The 23,166-nt window shown below is 38.6% G+C and overlaps 1 protein-coding gene across 2 annotated transcripts in view; it reads right to left on the bottom strand.

Annotated features, from left to right (window-relative positions):
• Nucleotides 1-2,860: 2,860 nt before the first annotated feature.
• MCM8 (minichromosome maintenance 8 homologous recombination repair factor) overlaps nt 2,861-23,166 on the bottom strand; it is a 48,639-nt gene continuing 28,333 nt past the window's right edge. For both annotated transcript variants that reach the window (XM_032606798.1, XM_032606797.1), the window contains exons 11-19: nt 20,178-20,208; nt 18,871-19,011; nt 16,676-16,817; nt 12,475-12,670; nt 10,511-10,730; nt 10,019-10,228; nt 9,070-9,146; nt 4,455-4,644; nt 2,861-3,148 (exon numbers count right to left, since the gene is read on the bottom strand). In XM_032606798.1, coding sequence (XP_032462689.1) covers nt 3,056-3,148; nt 4,455-4,644; nt 9,070-9,146; nt 10,019-10,228; nt 10,511-10,730; nt 12,475-12,670; nt 16,676-16,817; nt 18,871-19,011; nt 20,178-20,208 — 1,300 coding nt within the window. In that variant the 3' untranslated portion in view covers nt 2,861-3,055. The remainder of the gene's footprint in view (nt 3,149-4,454; nt 4,645-9,069; nt 9,147-10,018; nt 10,229-10,510; nt 10,731-12,474; nt 12,671-16,675; nt 16,818-18,870; nt 19,012-20,177; nt 20,209-23,166) is intronic.

Genomic DNA, 23,166 nt, shown 5'->3' with positions numbered 1-23,166 from the left:
TTCACACTATTGCAACAGTGGGGTTTTACATTTTTCTCCAAGAGGTGTGCAAAGTACACTCTGAGAAACACTTCGTTGCTTCCTTTGGAAATCTTCAGCCATAGGCATCATCTCTGCCTCCTCCCTCATGCAAGGCTGCCTGGGTCATCCTGACAGCTCTTGAGAGTCCTTCCTAGTGCTGGGGTTTGGGGTCTCAAGTTGTTTCCTGGTTCACAGAAGATGAACTATATAAATATAAATATATATATATATATATATTTTTTTTTTTTTTTTTTTTGCGGTACGCGGGCCTCTCACTGTTGTGGCCTCTCCCGTTGCGGAGCACAGGCTCTGGATGCGCAGGCTCAGCGGCCATGGCTCAGGGGCCCAGCCGCTCCACGGCCATGTGGGATCTTCCTGGACCGGGGCATGAACCCGTGTCCCCTGCATCGGCAGGCGGACTCTCAACCACTGCACCACCAGGGAAGCCCTGGACTATATATTTTTGTTCTTCAGTTTCCTCATTGCTTTTGAGCAACTTCCCAGAGAGAAACAGGGGAGAATGCCTCCTTCTTGTAACTAGAAACTCCTTTCTCATTTATTCTCTTATTTTTTCTATATTCTTAAATCAAGTTGCTTAACCACTCTGATTAAGTTCTGTATCACTCTGTGTCCTCATTTATAAGTGGTATAATCATCCACTTCATGTGTGTTTACCTCATAGGGGCATGTGGTCAAAATCTGTTTTACATGCTAGGGCAGTAGTGGTGAATAAAGCAAAGTCCTTGTCCTTATGAAGCTGAACAACAGATGATGGCTTGGGCCAGAATAGTGGAACTGGAAGTAACAAAAAGTAATCAGATTTCAGGCATTTTGAAGATAGTGCTGAGAGGATTTGTTGATGGATTGATTAGGGGATAAGAGAGAGAGTTAAGATAACTCCAACATTTTTGGCGTAAGAAACCAGCAGCATAGAGTTTTTAAACACTATAAAATTTCAGAACACCATGGAAAAGGGAAGGTACAAATAGCCTGTCAGAGAAAGTAAAGGTCACATACCAAGATCAAAATCAGAATGGCTTTGGATTTCCAAACAGCAAAACTGAAAACTAAAAGCAACAGAGTAATATCTAAAATTCTGAGTGAAAATTATTTCCAAACTAAAATTCTATGCCCAAACTATCAATCCATGACTAAGGATAGAATGTGCCTTATAAAATCTTCCTCAGGAAGCTACTAGAAAATGGATTCCACCAAAATAAAGGAGTAAAACAAGAAAGAGAAAGACATAGGAGCCAGGAAATGGGAGAGAAAATGAGACATCTCATGATGACAGATATGTAGTTCAGAATGGAAAAGGCTGAAGAACTCCAGAAGAGATGTCTCCAAGAAGTTAAAATAGACTATTTGATTTGTCTGTGTATTCTGAGAGGAGATTCAGACTTACAGTGGAGCCTTGGGGTCAAAGCTAAGTGGTTGAGAAACAAATTATTAATTCTAAGGAAAACAAAATTTGTACAAGAAAGGAGATGAATATATTCAACAGTCATAATAAGATTAAAGCCAAATACAGATTTAACTAAAAATTATGATATATAACTAAATTGGAAAGAAATGGGGAAGTGTGTATGTATGCATTTATGTATGTATGTAGAAGGATTTAAGAGAACCACGTTCTTATCTTCTAAGGTAAAAAGTCAATATAATTTTTGAAACTGAAAACTCAAGAATGAGCATTACTATAAATAGATAACAAGAATTTACTGTATAGCACAGGGAGCTATATTCGTATCTTATAATATACTATAATGTAAAAGAATAGAAAAAAAGAATATAATAAAAAAAAGAATATATACATATATATGTATAACCGAATCACTTTGCTGTACACCTGAAATTAACACAATATTGTAAAACAGCTATACTTCAATTAAAAAAGAAAAGAATTAGCATTACTAGCGTGTCCTTTAGAAAAATGGAGGTAAATGCGAGAACAGTTGAGACTGAACAGAAAAATAGGGCATGTGGAAGAGTGGAACAGATGCTGCTAGGTTTTAATATTAGTCTTGTACAACAGACATCCCTGGCAGTCCAGTGGTCAGTGGTTAAGACTCCACGCTTCCACTGCAGGGGGCATGAGTTTGATCCCTGGTAGGGTAACTAAGATCCCGCAAGATGCACAGCATGGCTAAAAAAAAAACAACTAAAAAAAATATATATATAAATAAATAAATAAAATATACTTTGAAAAAAATATTAGCCTCGCACAGCTATTTATTTAAAATTTTTTTCAGTAGCTAAGATGTTAAGCTTAGTATGTCAATATATGGATGGAAACTAGACTTTTGGTGAGCTTGCAGTAGTATATACAGAAGTCTAATTGTAATATTGTATACATGAGACTTATATAATGTTATAAACCAAAGTCAAAAAAAAGTCAATATAAAAATTTCCAAATTATGGGCTTCCCTGGTGCCGCAGTGGTTGAGAGTCCACCTGTCGATGCAAAGGACACGAGTTTGTGCCCTGGTCTGGGAAGATCCCATATGCCGCGGAGCGGCTGGGCCCGTAAGCCATGGCCGCTTAGCCTGTGCGTCCGGAGCCTGTGCTCCGCAACGGGAGAGGCCACAACAGTGAGAGGCCCGCGTACTGCAGGAAAAAAAAAAAAAAATTTCCAAATTTTTTGGGAATTGAAAGTTGGTTTCAATTTATTTCTAAAAGATATTCAATTTTGTGTGTCAGAACTATTTAAACATTTAAATGTAACTTTGTAAATGCTTACCCAGATGCACATGTGATATGCAAGACTATGAAATATTTATAAGAATGAAAGACAGGTCAAAAATAAAACTATAAATAATTTCTAATTACATCATTTAGATAAAATATAAACAATTTATTTTTAGCCTTTTGGAGAAGTAAAAAATTAACACATGACTTTATCACTTCTTAAATTAGCTCAACACTCTTTTCCTATTACATTACTTTTGGGATGTCATTTTTCAGATAACACTTTTTTTTTTTTTGGTGCATATTCTTCATAATAAACCCAGGAGGGCCTGGCTTGGTAGCTCTTTTACATAGTTTGAAGCTGGTAAACCTTTGGGCCTTTTTTCAAGAGGTAACCTTGGTCATTTAGTGATCCAATAAAACTTTCGAAATCAGCTACCTGGAAGAAAGTATCAAAAGAGTTATTAGCTCATTAAGTAATATACAAAAATATGATTTTTAAAATGAATCTCTCAAACAGTAATATACAATTGTCAAGTTTCTTATGCAAATAAAATTATTTGTACTTCTTACAGAAAAAACTGCCTACATATAAACCTTGGATTCTATAATGCCTAGCTAGTCAAAAATAACTCCAGTGGGGCTTCCCTAGTGGTGCAGTGGTTAAGAATCTGCCTGCTAATGCAGGGGACACGGGTTTGAGCCCTGATCTGGGAGGATCCCACATGTTGCAGAGCAACTAGGCCCGTGAGCCACAACTACTGAGCCTGCGCATCTGGAGCCTGTGCTCCGCAACAATGGAGGCCGCGATAGTGAGAGGCCCGCGCACCGCGATGAAGAGTGGCCCCGGCTTGCCACAACTAGGGAAAGCCCTCGCACAGAAACGAAGACCCAACACAGCAAAAATAAATTAATTAATTAATAAACTCCTACCCCCAACATCTTCCTTTTTTTTTTTTTTTTTTTTTTGGTGGTACGTGGGCCTCTCACTGTTGTGGCCTCTCCTGTTGCGGAGCACAGGCTCCAGACGCGCAGGCTCAGCGGCCATGGCTCATGGGCCCAGCCGCTCCGCAGCATGTGGGATCTTCCTGGACCGGGGCACGAATCTGTGTCCCCTGCATCGGCAGGCGGACCCTCAACCACTGCACCACCAGGGAAGCCCCCCAACATCTTCTTAAAAAAAAAAAAAAGGATTACAGGCTGTACATTTAAAAATAAATAACTCCAGTTTGCAGAAAATCTTTTATATTTGTTTTAGCTTAGCTTCAAAACAAAAATTAGACTAACTTTTGAAATTGAGTGAGCAATTTTCTGTATAAACTGTTTTACATGTTTAAAGTGCTATTACACCTATTTTCACTAAAACTTTTAAGTAGGTAAAGCAGGTGGAATCATGTCCATTTAACAAATGAGAAAACTGAGGTTCAACAATTTATAAGGATGATGACTTGCCCACAGGGATTGCCAGGAAAACATGGAAACTGAGTCTTGCTATGATGTTTTCCCCTATCAAGACGTTGAAAACTCTTTAGTAGGTATGAATTTTAGATAAAAACTGTTTTTCTGAAGCTCTAAGCAGCTAATTTTATATCTTAAAGAAAACAAGCCTGTATTTTTAAGTACTCCAAAGACACCTATTCTGTTCTTTTAATCCAAATCATTTGATATTTAAATATTCTACTATATTAATAAAGGCCTCCTGAAATTATTATAAAAAGATTTACTAATTATTTGGTTTATCATACCTGAATGTTTAGCTCTTTGGCAATCTGCCGAAGTTGATGAAATTGAAATAAATTATTGTAAGTTCTTTCAGCAATGTTGTTGAGAGCGGAAATAAATCTTTTTGCTGTTGACCTGTTGCTCATTCCAGAACCATGCTGGGATCGTTCAAAATCTAGGTTCCCAAATTCATCAGAGTAAGTTCCTAACATGCTTATGGGAAGGAAGAAAAACAAAGTTACCCAGTGTGGCACAGCTAAAGAAATTTTTGTCCCAGGCCTCCAGGTTATAAGAAGAAAATTATGGGGCTTCCCTGGTGGCGCAGTGGTTGAGAGTTCGCCTGCCGATGCAAGGGTCACGGGTTCGTGCCCCAATCCGGGAAGATCCCACATGCCGCAGAGTGGCTGGGCCCATGAGCCATGGCCGCTGAGCCTGCGCGTCCAGAGCCTGTGCCCCACAACGGGCCATGGCCGCTGAGCCTGCGCGTCCAGAGCCTGTGCCCCACAACGGGAGAGGCCACAACAGTGAGAGGCCCGCGTACCGCAAAAACAAACAAAAAAAAAAATTGTGGAAGTAGCCCTGAGGCTCACGTAACAGAGATTTAAACATGTGTATTTATTGAGTGGCCACTGTGTAATTCACTATGTATTAACAGTTTGGGGATAAAAATATTTTGGACAGTTACCACTTTTAAGAAACTCCCTATATTTGCAAAGAGAAATGCATAAAAATACAAAGTTGATAGGCTACAATATAAATACCTGGAACATTCTTTTTTTTTTTTTTTGCGGTACGCGGGCCTCTCACTGTTGTGGCTTCTCCAGTTGTGGAGCACAGGCTCCGGACGCGCAGGCTCAGCGGCCATGGCTCACGGGCCCAGCCGCTCTGCGGCATGTGGGATACTCCCGGACCGGGGCACAAACCCATGTCCCCTGCATCGGCAGGAGGACTCTCAACCACTGCGCCACCAGGGAAGCCCTGGAACATTCTTTTTGATTCATGAAAAAAGAAATTCTAAACATACTAAATTTAGGCTTCACTTGGTAAAGATGTGTTCCAGCTCCTAGTGCAGCATCTGGCAAATAAAAGGTGTTGAAAAATACTCTGGATAATGAACTAGAAAGGTTCTGCTGAGTTGCAGTAGTGATAGATATTAAAGGATATGCCTATTACTCCAGCTCTCTGCTGCTTTCCTCCTATTTTCACAGTATCATCAAGGAAAGAAATATGTACTTGACAGTAAATTTTAGTCAGAAGTCTGAAAGTACTGGTTAGACATACAATTAGCCAGCCCTGTTGCTGATTCCCTGCCTGAATTCTCTGCCTATAAATGAGACATATGTAGTCTCACAGCCAGGCTAATAGGCAAAGATGTTATTTAATCAGGAATTAATTAGTCAAATATACTATTGGTCACTTCCGAGGCAGTAGGCTTATCGTGGTGAACAAAATAGGTGCAATCCCTGCCTTTAAGGAGCTCACAGGAATGAGTTTAAAGGGTTACTAAAAACACAGCTTCATTTTGTTCCCTGAATAGATAGGAGCCCACATGAAAGAGAATGAACTGTACAAATAGGAATATGAGTCATCCAAGATTGTAATAATTGATAAAACAATTTGATGAATGTGTGTTTCCCCTAGATATATAGTATAATCTTATTTATGATTAACTACTTTACCATATAATTTACCATATACTTATTTCTCATAAAACAGTTATCACAAATGCTTTAGGCTACTATATTAATTATAATAGCTAATATTTACCTTAATTATATTTATTTACCATGTGCTATTCTACTTAGTCCTTCCAGCAACCCTATGACTTAGGGACTATTCTTATTCCCATTTTATAGATGAAGAAACAAAGCCTTGGAAGGTTAAGTGACTTGCCAAAGTTACACAGCTAATGAGTGGCATATCTGTGATTTGAAGAAGAGTATGTAAAATATGAGTTACTTTCCTCAAATAGAAAAAACTCTCACAATGATCTCTTAACCTTTGAAGGTGGCTCTGTTCTCTTCTGCTTCCTAGTTTATTTCCAATTTTAAGAGAAAGCTTATGTGAACTGTTGCCTATAAATATGTGGTTTTTATAGCTATGTGCTCTAATAATTGTGATGTATTGTCACAGTTTAGATTTTTCTTATTTAGGCTTCTGCTTCCCAGTTAAAATGTAATTTTACAGGTTCCAAACCACGTTAAGGGCAAACATTCAAAAGTTGAGGAGACAGAAACTCTGAAATGGGGACTTCCCTGGTGGTCTAGGGGTTAAGACTCTATGCTTCCACTGCAGGCGGCACATGTTCCATCCCTGGTCAGGGAACTAAGATCCCACATGCCACACAGTGCAGCCAAAAAACAAAACAAAAACAAAAGAAACTCTCAAATGGAAGATTTAATGAATGAAAAATGATTACTAAGATCAACCTTACCATTAATGCAGTACATTTACTGAGGGCCTACTGTGTGCTAGGCATCAGTCTGGGCCCTGGGAGTACATGGTAAATGCGACAGATAAGGTCCCTTCTCTCAGAGTTTAGACTGAGAACAGAAAGCATGTTAAGTATCACAAAGCCGATAATTCACGATCTAGTCTCAACGTGTTTAACTGGGTCTTGATCTCTACCATGGAAATAATGCCAGGTAACTCCAATCATTTGGAATCAAACTAGCCTCTTTTTTCCCTGAAAATTTTTATAAAAGTTAATAAACACTCAAGCAATTCAGGGAAACAAACTGGAAATCTCATGTGGGTGCTATTTACACTTAATAATGAGAACTCTTTTTTCAGGAGCCCTGAAGAAAACTAACAGCCTGATGCTAATTCAGTTTTACCAGCAAGGCAACTTTGAGAAGTAGAAACAAATACAAGTTCCACAAGGAAAAGCACATGTAAATACTGTCTGACATGAGTATTCAGACATGCATAACTATTCATAAATGAGCACTGTAGTATTTTTATTGAAAAGGCAATTAGAACATAATATACCTTGCTTAAGTATAATGCTCAGATATGAGAACTAATCCATGTTGTCCACAGACCTGTGGATTTACTGTAGAGAAACACCAGATTGGCTGCTTGAGGCAAAGTTTGGGGTCTGAGGCCTTGGGAGAGTGACAAAGGGTAAAGCCTCAAAAACCAAATGCTACAGGTGAAGGAGAGTGGCTGGGGTAGTCTGACCCTTGATTTGCTTGACTGCCAACAGTCTATGAAGTAGAAGCACATGACACTCTTCAGTAGAGCCAGGCACCAGAAAACCCAAAGAAAGGGCGAGAGAGCATTAAAAAGAAAAGAAAACCAGGAGCGGCAATCTTGGCTCCACTCCCAAAGGTGAAGCACTTAAGGGTACGATGCACAGAAAGAGAAAGATACACATACTCAAGATTGTGAGCAAAGAGGCAGCTTCTTGTCATTAAACAAGAAGTCCCTGTTGTTGGTGCTTGTTTTCAATTAGGAAAAAATTTTAGAATCCAAGATTTCTAGAATTTTGGTTGGGTTCAGTGACTTACTTTCCTAGTGAAAAAAGGATCTCTATTAGGACTCTCAGTTTCTTATTGGTCTCGTCTCCCAGGAAGTTAGGCCTACTAGAAGTCAGGCAGGCAGCTGGTTTTTGTGGCCATTCCTTTACTTCATATGCTGGTACACTGAGCCCTGGCAGCATGTTGTATGAGAAAGTCTAGTAATTCCTATCTGTTTGCTTATAAATGATCAACTGGAGGGTCTCCAGCACAATGAAGCCAGCCTGGTAAAATTTTCACCTACAAGACCCCTCGAACCCTAGTAGTGAGTCACGTAAAAGAGAAAATTGATGGTTCAAGTGCTGTGTGATGCTAAACCAGTAAGATATTAAGATATAGAGGGTAATATGTTAGGAATTGGTCGAAAGCATTGGTAGTCATTAATTGTTAATAATTTTGTTCATTATGAGGCAGTTAGTTACTCTGGGGCCAGCAATAAAAAATTATAAGCTGTCAATTCTTTTTTTTTTTTTTAGCCACACCACACAACATGTGGGATCTTAGTTCCCTGACCAGGAATGGAACCTGCGCCCCCTGCACTGGCAGATGTCTTAACCACTGGACTACCAGGGAAGTCTCCAGAGAGGAGATCTTTAAAGTTGTCATCACAAGAAAATAAACTGTAACTGTGCAGTGATGAACGTTACCTAGACTTACTGTGGTGATCATTTTGATATACGTATATCACATATATATATAATATCATTATGTTGTACACCTGAAACTAATAATGGTATATGTTAATTATATCTCAATTGAAAAACAAAGGTACAGAACAGAGTAAGTTATATGCTATTTACAAGAAAGTAATGGGTGTCCTGGTAAAGAGCAAGGGTGGATGGTAAACAGGATGGAGGCAAGCCTTCTCAAAGTATGTTTTTGAATTGATTTTAGAACTATGTGAATGTATTACCCATTCAAAAAAACCCTTTTTTTAAATGTAAAGATTATTTCCACGGGAATATTTTAAACCAGTAAAGTACAATTTGTTCTGAGGAAAATAAGTGATCAAATGGGCTAAATAAAAATAATATTGCTTGTCCCAGTTAAATATATAATTTGAGATGGAAAGATGACTGGCATTTCACTTAAAACAGCATTTAAAATGTAATCTTACCTATATTTCATAATTTCAACTATGTCCTCAGCATCTTCTTTGGTTGCTTCCTCTCTCAATTCCAACCTTGCTCGTGCCTTTGAAAGAAAACAACCATCTTCAGATAACAAAAGATAAATATATTTAACATTGATTGAGCAGGTATAGTATGTCTAAGTTTATTTCATTTATTCATTTTACACAAAACTTTTTTGGGAAGAGGGGCTGTAGTATGAAAAGTCACAATTTTAAAAAATTATCTGAAAGCTTGAGTATGAAAATTATCACTCATTTTAAAATCTATTGTTATCTACTAAAATAGATTTTAGTAGATAAAAATTTTTTGAACATCTTTCTGAATGCTCATTCTAGAAGATCTGATTATGAAATAGACTTGCCTTGAACTTTCAGGAAATCATGCCTAACTAATTTGTTAAAACAACAAAGATGAGTTACTCAGATTCTAGGAGCAAAAAAGCTCAAACTCTGATCCAGCTAATTTTAACTGCCAGAGTTCTCTTAGCATTCCATAATTGTGAATAGATGTTACTGCCGTTAGAAAAACAGGCACTTAAAAAAAAAAAAAAAAGAAAAACAGGCACTTACAGACCTGTTGTATATAAAATCAAATACTTCTAAGATATTTGACACATTCCATGTTCCCATATGCTCACTTTTGAATCCCCAAATCCTTAGTTAACCTAAGCAATCTTCAAACTTCAAGAGTCTCCTAAGTGTCATTAAAGGAAAAAAAAAACCCATTGCATAAGTAACTGGTCCTGCTTCGAAAAAAGTGGTTAAACTTTGATTGTTAAGTATATGACAACGCTTTTAAAAAAAATGTATCCACCCATTTCTAATGTCTCTCAGTAGGAAGAAAAGCAAATCATTACACAGAAAATTGAGAGAAATCTTATTACCCTCTACTCCCTTTTTAAGCCAAAAGAATGTGAACTTAAAATCAACGAACCTCTGTTAGACGAATCAAAGATTCCAGCTGCCTAGTAGTGATTGGTGAGCTATTTAACCGCTGGCTCTGTTTGCGGAGCTCAAGGTAAAAACCCTGAAGAATTTGAGTAGCTTCTGTGGATAGCCTTGGAGAGACATACTGCCGAGCATAACCAATGTACTTTCTCAATAGCTGGTGGGGAATTGGATCTATTGTTTCTCCAGGAACCACCTAAAGAATGATAAAAAGGCCCAAGATTACAAAGATAAGTAGCAAATAAAATCTTTCTGCTAAAATAACTTGTTTAGATAAATAGACCAAATAAGCCAAACACTGTAGTTCTAGCTCTCAGTCTAGTTGACTCAGATTATTTCAACTGAACTTATAAACTCTAGTATTATAATATAAAAGGTATTTGCTATGAAAGTTTACATACTACTTGCTCTACAACAGCAACACACTGAACTCTGACATTCAAACAAAACTGAACTGAATGATTAAGAAGAAGCATACCTTTAGTCTTTCTGATAGTGGTTTATCAGAAACCACTTCAAGTATAGAAGTATTTGAATCTTGACTATTCATACGAGCTACTGTGGCACTGCTAACAGCTCTCTGCTTTCCAGCCCTTATTGCAATCACATGTTCAGAGAGTAAATGATCATGATCCTCATTTGGGGTGTCTAACAGGATAAAGACTAAATCAAATCTGGATAGTAGGGCACTCCCCATTCTAAAGGTGTGAAAGAAAGAAGAAACAGTGATCGGAATTAAAACAAACAGAAAACCTAGAAAATTGTTTACTCACTTGCTTACTAATCAAGTTCCAGGTAGAACTTAAAAAAAAAAAATGAAGTTTTAGGTTAAAGAAACAAGCAATAGCTTCTGGATTCAATATACCCACCAACTCCAGAGACACACCAGGTCACATGTGCACAGCCTTATATGTACCTACATCGGTATGTTGAGGACGCAGTCTTTTCTCACACCAGCTAAACCACTAAATTCTTCTCTATGTTCTATATCACTCCCTATGATTTAGGACCATTGAACTTGTAAGCTAGAATGCTACATGATACATCGAAGGTTATCTGGATGAGTAGTTCTTAATCTTTTATATTTCCTGTCTCACCAAAACACTGAGTCTCTCAAAGTACCTATGCCCATTTAGAAGCAAAAATACCACTTTTTCTTAAAGGGGCACTTATGTCTATTAATCATTATAGTAAAAGTGCTATGTTTTGCTTAGTCATTTCTAAATTTACCAACCAGATAACTCCTTTATTTGAGACCAACAAACTGAAATCCAGAGAGGTTAAAGAATTGGACCAACATCCTAGTGGTACCACTAAAAAACAGAATCCAAGTTCCCTGGATCCTTGTTCAATAAGATCTTTCTGATCTTTCCAATTACAGGACTTGGTCATTTTATTAAGAAACACTAACAGACGGCTTTTTTGGTGGTAGTACAGAAATACCCAGGATCTAAAAGTACAATTGTGTTTTTTACTATGTACCATTCCTACAATAAGAGTATTTATTATTAAATATTAGAAAATTAGCTTTTTGTTTCCCACTAGAATTTAAAGTTCCAATTTTTTACATGAGGCATCTTTTTGTCTTTTTCTCACTTATGCATCACTTGAGGCTATTTTCCCCTCTCCATACATTTTGTCCAACTTGTACAGAACAAGAGAAAGCATACACACACCCAGATATAAACATTGGTTTTGGAAAAAAGTGGGACGCACATATACAGATAAGTGTGTAATGTGCTCCTGTCACTTAACCATAAAGCACAGACATGTTCCCCTATCACAGTACATACAAAGCTACCTTCATTCTCCTAATTGCTACTTTCCACAGTACAGTCTTATTATCTAGTTCAAGCACTTCCCTACCGATGGGGGCACTTCAAGTTATTTCCAATCTTTGGCGTGATAAACAATGCCGTAAGACCCACCCTGTCAACATATCTTTGTGCACTCTTGTGCCTATTTCTGTGAGTATAATTACTAAAAGAATTGGCTGGAACAAACAGAATATATTTAAAATAGTGATAAACATGTCAAGCTGTCCTTCAAAATGCTAAACTATGTATGTGAGAACCCATTTCGCCACCCCATTGCCAATAATGATTAATACTTAAAGTATCTGCCAATCTGGTAGATGTCAATAGCACTTCATTGTTTTATTCTTTTATTTTATTTTGGGCTTGCCATGTGGCATGCAGGATCTTAGTTCCCTGATAAGGGATCGAACCCGTGCCCCCTGCATTGGGAGCGTGGAGTCTTAACCATTGGACTGCCAGGGAGGTCCCAGCACTTCACTGTTTTAACGTGCAGTGTTCTAATACATTTTTGTCCATTTATTGGAAACTTGCAACTTCTGTGAACTCTCCATTTATGTCCTCAGTTATCTTCTTCATATCTATAGGCATTCAATATATTGAAGTATAAATATTTGAAGAGGCTTACTTTAAATTCTCAGAAACTGTTTTGGCTTTATTGTAGTGTCCTCCTACTGGATTGGCAGCAGCAATAATGGAAGTTCTTGCAGGAAGGCTGCAAACTACGCCAGCCTTAGCGAGACTAATACATTGCTGTTCCATGGCTTCTAACAAGGCTTGATGTTGATTCCCCATCTTATCAAATTCATCTATTCCACAGATACCTACAACCACAGTAAAATAATTCAGACAAAATATATTCCTTTCGTCAAGTTTCAAACCTGACAAGATAGAAATTATTCCACAATAATTCATATTTCCATTAGTTTCCAAAAGTTAAGATTATAAAATGTCATACAGTACAAACTTTGTGCTTGTTTTATAGCAAATAAAATATTTATCTTATTTAACTGTTATATAATATTTAGCCATTTAGCATTTTCCTTGGGCAAGTCACCATGTGGTGAGGGTTACAAAAATGAAGATATGAGAGTGACCCTCAAAAAGCTTAAAGGCTTAAATTTGAACAGCTAAGATATATATACACATTTAAGATAGCATATTTTAACAACTATAATATATACGCATAATCATATGAATTTTCTGGGGGTGGGGTGGAGTTAAAAGAGGAAGGAGAATCTGGAAAGGTTTCAAGAAAAAGGTGCTATTTGAGCTGGGTCCTTTGGGAACAGTGGACAGCATGATTTGGGAAGGCACACAAAGCCTCTAAAGTCAGAATCTGTCTAGAGTGCAGTTCTCAGCAATGCCAGGTGTTGACTGTACAACTGTAGAGTTAACTGTACACTTAACCTCTTTAAACACCATATGAAGACCCACCACTGAACGGGGAGGAGCGGCAGTAAGGAGTATCAGTTTTTAGATTCTACCTATAAGTGATCATATGATAAGTCTCCTTCTCTGTCTGACTTACGTCACTTAGTATGATCGTACCTAGGTCCATTCTAGATAAAACTTTTTTTTTTTTTTTTTTTGCGGTACGCGGGCCTGTCACTGTTGTGGCCTCTCCCGTTGCGGAGCACAGGCTCCGGACGCGCAGGCTCCGCGGCATGTGGAATCCTCCCGGACCAGGGCACGAACCCGTGTCCCCTGCATCGGCAGGCGGACTCTCAACCACTGCGCCACCAGGGAAGCCCGATAAAACATTTTATGTGCCAGGTGTATTACGTCTAAACCACAGGTTTCTGGAGGCCCTCTAACATTACCTTGTAATATTTTTCCTCTGCTTCTCCCCATACCATGAGCAATTTGGTGGTCATGTCCTGAGGGCTTTGCTATGGTTAAATGTCTCTATATCTACTTTATGATCAGTAGGTCCAGGACTCTCTGGAATTGATGGTATTATTGGAAATTCTCAAGATTACTAGTACAGTTCCTCAGAGGTGTGGACAGGGTAGGAACAAAGTCAGGCTACCTCTTTGCCACTTTTCAAAGTTTAACGCAGGAGCTGGCAAACTTTTCCTATAAACGGGCAGATGAAATTTTTTATGTTTTGTGGGCCACATATAGTCTGTCACGTATTCTTGGGTTTTTGTTTGTCCTTTACAATCCTTTAAAATAGCTTGTGGACTACACTAAGATAGGCTGAAGGGTGGGTTGACTTGTGGACTAAACTTTGCCAACCCCTGGTTTTAAAGCATAAAGTTTAAGCTGTGAAAATTTTACTCTTTTTCTTGTTTGGCTACAATTGGTATATCTTGTTGCTTTTTTTTCAAACAACTTTTTGGTCATTTCATTAGATATTGAAGAAGGGAAATATTATAAAACAGCTCTATTTCTCGTTTTCTCCCCTGAAAGTCTTCTGTAAAGATTTTAGTAGGATCCTATTTTTTAGTAGGATTCTATTTGTTTCTAGAATCTGGTCTCGGCTAATATTCTTTTGTATTTTAACAGTGATATTTTTACCATCATAGTGCTTGGCTCATCTACATAGATTTGAAAGAGAAGGCCATTGGCTTTTTTTTTTTTTTTTTTACTTTATTTATTTTATTATTTTTGGCTGCGTTGGGTCTTCATTGCTGCATGCAGGCTTTTCTCTGGTTGCAGCAAGCGAGGGCTACTCTTCGTTGCAGTTCACGGGCTTCTCATTGCAGTGGCTTCTCTTGTTGCAGAGCACAGGCTCTAGGAGCACAGGCTTCAGTAGTTGTGGCTCGCAGGCTCTAGAGCACAGGCTCAGTAGTTGTGGTGCACGGGCTTAGTTGCTCCACGGCATGTGGGATCTTCCTGGACCAGGGCTCGAAGCCGTGTCCCCTGCATTGGCAGGCGGATTCTTAACCACTGCGCCACCAGGGAAGACCCGGCCATGGACTTTTAACACTGTGCATCTTAAATCACATTAGCTATCTGCACAGCTAAATCCTATATCACCTTCAACTTCTATTTAATGGAAAGTCTGACAGCTTAATAATGAGTAACCTCTTCCTATTTATTATTTTCTTCACCTGGTAACCTAGCAAAAATAAGCTAGGTTTCTAATGAGCTATATAATAACCAGATATATGTTTGTTGAATTTATGCATTCATCAAATATTTACTGAATGCTTTTTATATATCAATACTATGTTCTAGGCATGCGGGATATAGCACTGCGAAGACAATATTCTCTGTCCTTGTGAAGGTTACATTCTATTCAGTGTTGGGAGGAAGACAATTAAAAAAGTAGACCATATGGTATATTAGAAGGTAAGAAATGCTCTGGAAAGAAAGGTAGAGTAGGGTAGGAGAACAGGTCTGCTGGTGGTGGTGGTGGTGGGGGTGGTTACAGTGTAAAATGTGGTGTTAAGGGAAGGCCTCACTGGGGTCAGGACTTCTGAACAAAAATTTGAAGGAGGAAAGGAAATAAGCCTTGCAGACTATCTATCTGGGGTAAGAAGGTTCCAAAGTACAAAGGCTGCGATGCAGGAATGTGATGTGCCTGGAGTGCTGATCGTATTCAAGGTATAGCAAGGGGGCCAGTGTAGCTGGGGAAGAGGAAACAAGAGGAAAGTAGCAGGTAATGAGGCAAAAGAGGTGATTAAAGGGTGCCTGGGCCACTATCAAACTTGGGCTTTCACTGTGTGAGATGGGAAGGCACTGGAGGGTTTTGAATAGAAGAATAATGTGATCTAAGTTTTAATGGGATTGCTCTGCCTTATTAAAAACAATAGGAAGGGCAAAGGTGGTCACAGGTATGCCAACTAGGAGATCACAGTAATAATCCATGTGAGAGATGATGGCGTCTTGGATTGGGGTAGCAGCAGTGGAGAGGTGGTTGGATACTGGTTATATCTGGAAGGTAGAGCCAACAAGATCTGCTGACAGACTGGATGTGAGGTATGAGAAAAAGTCAAGAATGTCTTCACGTTTTCTGATATGAGCAAATAAAAGGATGGAAGTGTCATTTACTAAGATGGGAAACACTGTAAGAAGAATAGGTTGAAAGGGAAGATCAAGATTTTGGTTTTGGACACGCTAAGTTTGAGAAAGCTGTAGAGATACTGCATAGGCAAGGGGAAATATGTGCCTGGAGTTCAAGGGGGAGGAAACATAAATTTGGAAAATTTCAGGATATATGTAGGTAAAGAGCTATGAAACTAGATAAGATCATCAAGAAGGTAAGTACGGACTGAGAAGAAAATAGTACAAAAACTAAGTTATCCTGAGGAGCCAACCAGTTAAAACGTTGGGGAGACGAAGAACAAGTAAAGACTGAGACTGAACAGTGAATAAAAGTAAGAGGAAAACCAGAAGAGTGCAGTGTCCTTGAAACCAAGGAGATACAGTATTCACTGAGGCAGCAGTGATCAGCTGTGTCAAACATGGCTGACAGGTACTAGATTTAGAAATGTGATGTCACTGGCAAACTGGAAGGAATGAATGACCTCAGCTGGACTGGAACCTGGGCACTGCCTGATACATGCACAGGAATATGTTTTCCCAATAGGGTTAAAGCATCACAAAGAGAAATTTAGGTAGCAAAGGCCAACTGGCGATCTCTTCCTGCTGAGCCTTCCAACTAGATTTCTTATAAACTATCCATCATATCCTAAAAAAAACAAACAAACAAAATGATGAGATGTGTATTTCTAGTTTTTCTGGCACTCATTCTCAACTCACTGGTTGGGACGGTGCTGTCCAAATGACTCTTGGAACAGACTGTAAAGAAATTAATTGAAAAGGAAAGGGCTTAAAAAAAAAAAGCCCCAAAATTATTATTTGCTTTGGCCTCTTACCTTGATCACCAAGCACCAGGGCACCAGCTTCCAAAGCAAAATCTCCAGAGGAACTATCTTTTGAAAGAGTTACAGTCAAACCAGAGGTGGTTGTGGTATTACCACAAACATACACGCCACGTGGAGCAACACTGCACACTGCCTAATGAAACAAAGAGTTTAAGAGAATCAACCAAAGTAAAAGGGAAATAATAGCTATAGTAGTTGCTCACAAATATTAGCTATATGCCAGGTATTCTTCTAAGAGCTTTACTGTACAATCTTCACCACCACAGTAAGACGAAGGTAACACTCCTATTACTGATGTAGAAACTAAGGTCTGAAGAGAGTAACTTACACAGCTATGAAGGTGTGACGTCAGGATTCAATCAAACCCAGGCAGCCTGATTCTGAAGTCTGTGGTCATGTGAATACTCTACACAATTCCATTTTATGCTTCATTTTCAAGTTCAAGTAGCAAAAATGTAAGTACTAAGTTTAGTTTCAGAGACTCCAATGCTTCTTTAAACATCAGGTAATAAAATGGCTCAACAGTGCTCACCTTCTGAGTAAATAAGATACGGCACGACAGAAAGGTAGTTAAATGACACAACAGCTAAAAGTATGGATCTCTGGAGTCAGACAGACCTGTTTAAATCCTGGCTCTACCATGCATCTACTGGTGGTGCTGCTCTTGAACCTCTCGGAGCCTCAGCTTCCTTATATTTTATCACATACTGCCTTGAGGAATAAATGAGATCGTATATGCAAGGCACTTAACCTGGTACCTGGCATACAATACATGCCCCGTGCAAGGCTGCTGTACATAGCTGTGCACCCCACAACCTTAGGAGACAGCACTTACACTGCTATCTATGTCAATAGTGCGCTATGGACTTGCGTAGCATACAACCCAAGTGATGCTTTGGTGCCTAGCTAAATAAATGGTAGCTATCATTATTTTTGTTACTTGTAATTCCTTAGTTGTTAGTTTGAGAGTATGATGGCTTGCTAATGGTCAAAGGAAAACATAATTTAAAAATATAAACAACTCATAACTGTTAGTGTTAGCCTAATTTTTAAAAACCTTGGCTTAGTGGGGCTAGCAGACTTACATGCAATTCAGATCCTCACATGCACTTTTACATGCATATTCTACCTAAGTATATACTGTTTTCATTTTTACTATCAACTCTGTTTCAGCTATAACTGGGTACTCTATGCCTCAGTTGTCAGGCTTATAGCATGTGTTCGGAACAGAATTAAAAAAAAAAAGTTGACCCAATTGGCCAAAATGAACAAAACTAGGAAACACAGGATTAAATAAATATCAGATTAGGAATTAAAATGATAACTGATTTAACACTCAGCCATAGGGAATAAATAATGACTCTGACATGAAGGACAGTAGGTTTATAATACAATGAGATCAAGAGTTTTCAATCCTGGCTGCACTTCAGAATCACCTGTGTTTATAAACATGCAGATGCTAGGACCCTAACCCGGAGATTCTTAATTCTTAATATCGGGGACGGCCACGGTATTTTCGAAAATCTCCAAAGGTGATAGTGATATGCATTGCTGGCTTACCAGGTGTCACTCCAAGGAAACCAGAAGCACTCCAACCAGCTGCATTTTCTAGGGCCAGCATAAGCCCTGGAGGGGAGAACTACCAGGCTCTGATTGGCACAGCCAAAATCATCTTGGGGACCAACAACAGACTGGTTGGTCATAGAAGTTTCCTTGTTTTAGACTCAGAAAGAAGCAGTGGAGATGGATAGGACAGATCTCTTACCTTTATCAGACTATTCTTAAAGCCCAATACAGTGTTTATGTAGCTGTATGAAGAGATAACGGGTTACCCTGCTTTACTTTCTTGAACTATTCTTTTCATAGGTGAGGTCACAACAACAAAGACTAGCAAAGCAACGCTGGATACAAAAAAGGGGGTTAGGGAAATGGTTAATATTTCACAACAGTTGACATCTTAACAGAGCAGCATGCTTGTGCAGCCTGAGTGACAGGAGACTGGCTCAATTTGAAAGGATGGCCAGATACAAGTTATATATTATTCACACAAACCCCAACTCACTCACACTACCTGACAAATAATACCCTCTGGAACACAAACACTGTATGTTTTAAGAAAATTCACTTGTGAATTAGTCATGCATTTTATAAGCAAAAGGTCAAATACTAAATGTCTGATTTCCTACCTGTAGCATCTGACTCTTTCCCAAGCCTGGGTCTCCAACAACAAGGACATGTGGGTCTCCTCGAATTGGAATTCTGTTTTTGTCATCTGCATATTTCTGGCTTCCTCCAAAGAGTGCTAACGCCAAACCTGCTTTAACAAGCTCAGATGTGAAAGAAGAGAGAGAAAAAACAAGTGAGAAAAACATAAAGATGACTAGCAAAAGGAGTGCTCCTCCGATGTTTACATTTGTGTGTGGATTCTTTTTTTTTAAAGCATGATTGAACTTTGTTTTTTTTTCTTTTCCTAAGAAAAGTAAGTCTAAAAATATAAACTTCTTTAATGTAAATGATTAAAAAGCTTAGGGCTTCCCTGGTGGCGCAGTGGTTGAGAGACCGCCTGCTGATGCAGGGGACATGGGTTCGTGTCCCGGTCCAGGAAGGTCCCACATGCCGCAGAGCGGCTGGGCCCATGAGCCATGGCCGCTGAGCCTGCGCGTCCGGAGCCTGTGCTCCGCAACGGGAGAGGCCACAATGGTGAGAGGCCCGCGTACCGCAAAACAAAAACAAAAACAATAAAAAGCCTAAATTAGAAAGCATATAAAACCAGGTATCTTAAAAGTCACTGAGTGAAGACCTACCTTGCCAGGCATTGAATCCATTCCACAAAACTGAGAAATCTTTGTTAATTTCTGCTTTAACATTTACAGTGTCCAGAGTCACTTTAAAAAAAGATCATTCCTATTGACTCTAATTGGTAAGCAGCTCTGTCTTACAAGGGACTGTAGTTTATCTTTCATATCATCCATTTATGGAGAATAATGATTCATATTAAAATATGAGGGACCTCCTTGGTGGCGCAGTGGTTAAGAATCCACCTGCCAATGCAGGGGACACAGGTTTGACCCCTGGTCCAGGAAGATCCCACATGCTACGGAGCAACTAAGCGTGTGCGCCACAACTACTGAGCCTGCATTCCAGAGCCTGCAAGCAACAACTACTGAGCCCACACGCCACAACTACTGAAGTCCGCGCACCTAGAGCCCACACTCTGCAACAGGAGAAGCCACCGCAATGAGAAGCCCACGCATGGCAACGAAGAGTAGCCTCTGCTTGCCGCAACCGGAGAAAAGCCCATGCACATCAATGAAGACCCAACAGAGACACAGAAAATAAATTAATTTAAAAAAATACTAAACTTAATTGCTTTAAATAAATAAATAAAATATGAGTAACTGTCCAACAGAAATGACTATTATTTGTGATATCGCTATATACTATTTTTGCCAAATTTATGTATTTTTGAGCAAAGAGGAAGTAAAATACTTACTTCATGACCAAAAATGACAGGGCAAAGCGAGCTGAAAAACAGAATATGACTTATAAATTCTAACTTACATTTCAGTGATACACCAGAAGATCTACTTTACAATTTGCTTAACTTGCTTTATTTAGCATCAAAAGAAAATAGTAAAACATAAAAATTTACATCTCCTCAAACAACTCAAGAAATTTTATTCTAACAGTAAATTTATCAAAATTCTTGGTGAATCTATAAAGGGACGAATGTTTTAAAAAGTGTGCCTGTGTAAGGGAGGCAGGATACTTGTAAAGCATTTATATTACTAGCCTTTAAAATGCATCATAGGGACCTCCCTAGCGGTCCAGTGGTTAAGACTCCGCGCTTCCAATGCAGGGGGCAAGGGTTCTATCCCTGGTCAGGTAACTAAGATCCCTCATGCCACATGGAGCGCCACAAAAAAAAAAAAAAAAAAGATCATAATCATGGTCTTCTACTTTAGGCTTTAGGATACCAAATTACATTCTATTTTACATGAATAGACATCTTTAGACCTGTGCAGCCAAGTCACTGAATGAAGGAGACTAAAGGGTGAACTGAGTACATAATAAAGGGATAAAATTTCATTTTTTCAGTTCAAAGAATCAGAATAAATAAGGCCATATATGAATATATAAAGTATTATGTTGAATATAAAGAAGTAGTTCCCATTTATCAATTATATAAACAGGAACAAAAAGGACAGGGAGGAAGAGATATAATCAGTTAATTGTGAATCATTATCCCTGTTAATACATGTCAACACAGAAGTTGGTGCCCTGCCACTTCCCCTTGGCAATCATTGTTCAGCATGCTCCTGCATGATCACTGCTGGCCTCTTACCAAGCACCTGCACCTGTCTGCCAAAGGGCTTTCTGTGGCTGCAGAAGCACCATCAGCAGGCAGACTGGGCAGGCCAGAAGTGCTCGGGTGTCTAATATTCTCAGGAGCAGCCCCAAATCTAGGCCCTTAGATGGAAAAATACTGAGGCTAGCTCTATAGTCAAGTGTCCCAGAGGCCTCAGAAGGATTAGCCTTTATTAAGCCTCCATTAAGGTACCATACACTAACTGCCCTCCCTTCTCTGTCTCACTTCCTCATTCTCCTCCCAGTATTTCTGGGGATCACCTCCCAAAGAAACTACATTTATGCAAATCATTGCTTCTGAAGGAACCTAAACTAAAACAGCCTTCTATTGTCTTCTCCATTCTCTTTTCATAGGCCTCAATTTGTTAATCTAGCAAGGGTTGACAACATTTTTCCTAAAGGGCCAGAAAGTAAATAGTTTCAGTTTTACTGTCTGGGTCACAACTACCCAACTTTTGTCAAAGCCAACAATTTGTAAATAAATGGGTGGGGCTGTGCTCTAATAAAAACTTTATTTACCAAAACAAGCAGCCTGCCTAGTTTGCCAACCCCTGCAAGATTCACAAATGGAGGACCATGAAAAATTCAAGTTTTGATGTTGGAATCACAAACTTAGAACTAAAAGGTAAAAGCAAACTGTAGGAAGAAAACCCAGGTTTTTCATACTAACTTATCTTCCTTAAGTATGACAGAAGAAGGACCACTCAAATGTTCATTTTTATTTATAACTGGTAAGAGGTACCAATCAAAGAGGTGTTTTGGTCCTCAACCAGGGTGTTCCTTGGCCACCTGCTACAGACCACTCATCACCCCAACATTTATCACCAGATCACATCGCCACCCTAGCTCAGAGCACCCTCTCTCCCAGGGTGGGTTTGGATGGCCATCTATTCAAAGGACATCTCTAAGGGTTTAAGGACAAAGAACTCCTGAGGAACTCTATACTTTTCCCAGCTTTCTAATTAACATATTAAAGGCAGAAAGAAAAACTGTTAAATTCTCCTAGAGCCCAAAGCCTAGGTGAAGAGAAAAGCGTGACAAGATCAATTTTTCTAATACAATGCACTTCAAAACCTCAGTTCTTTACCTCTGTTTGGTACAGCTACTATTCGGTCTCTCACATTTTCTCCTATTTCTTCAAAGTTATCCAAAAATTTGTCAAAATATTTCAAAATAACAGCACATTGTGTTAACTATGTTAAGTACATAATGAAATCTCATTTAATCTTCAGAACAACATTCTGAGGCAGGTATTATTATTTCTACTTTAAGAAGATAAAAATGAAGGAGAAATTAACATGCCCCAGATCACATTGGAAGTGGCTGAAGCAAGATTCTAACTCAGGTTTATCTTCCAGAAAAGGCTCGTAATCACTAAAGCAAAAATGCCTCTACACTGCTTCTTCTCTACTGCAGGGCAATAACACGGAAATAAAAAAATATTATGAAATACTTATCAATAGTAAGTGACTTCGATGTGAATCTATTTCTTGCTTTTTAAAAGTAAACAAACAACCCCCTACATACAAGTAGTTGAAATGACTTTGTAATTCACTGTCCCATGACTCTTCAGTTGAGTAACCAGATTGTGTAATATAGTAAATTTTCCTTATTGTTTCAACTAGAGATCAGCAAACTTATCTGTAAAGGTACAAACACATAAATATCTGTGAGCCATTCTCTATTGCATCTACTCAACTCTGCCCCTGTAGCTCAAAAGCAGTCAGATACTATGTAAATGAACAAGTGTGGCTGTGTTCCAATAAAAGTTTACTTATGGATAGCAAAATTTGAACTTCATGTAGCTTTGTGTGTCATGAAATATTCTTTTAATTTTTTTCAGCTATGAAAAAATGTAAAAACCACTCAGCTTATGGGCTGTACAAAGATGGGTGATTAGCTGGATTATATCTCTTCCACTCTGTCCTTTTTGTTTGTTCCTATTTATACAATTAACAAATGTAAAATACTTCTTTATATTCAACATAATACTTCATATATTCATATATGGCCTTATTTATTCTGATTCTTTGAATTGAACTGAAAAAATGAAATTTTATCCCTTCTTTAAATATTATGTACGCAGTTCACCCTTTAGTCTCCTTCTTTCAATG

Source organism: Phocoena sinus, chromosome 15, assembly GCF_008692025.1.
Source record: "Phocoena sinus isolate mPhoSin1 chromosome 15, mPhoSin1.pri, whole genome shotgun sequence".
Lineage (NCBI taxonomy): Eukaryota > Metazoa > Chordata > Mammalia > Artiodactyla > Phocoenidae > Phocoena > Phocoena sinus.
Note: the sequence above shows the minus strand (reverse complement) of the source record. Positions and strands in the feature narration are given on the sequence as shown.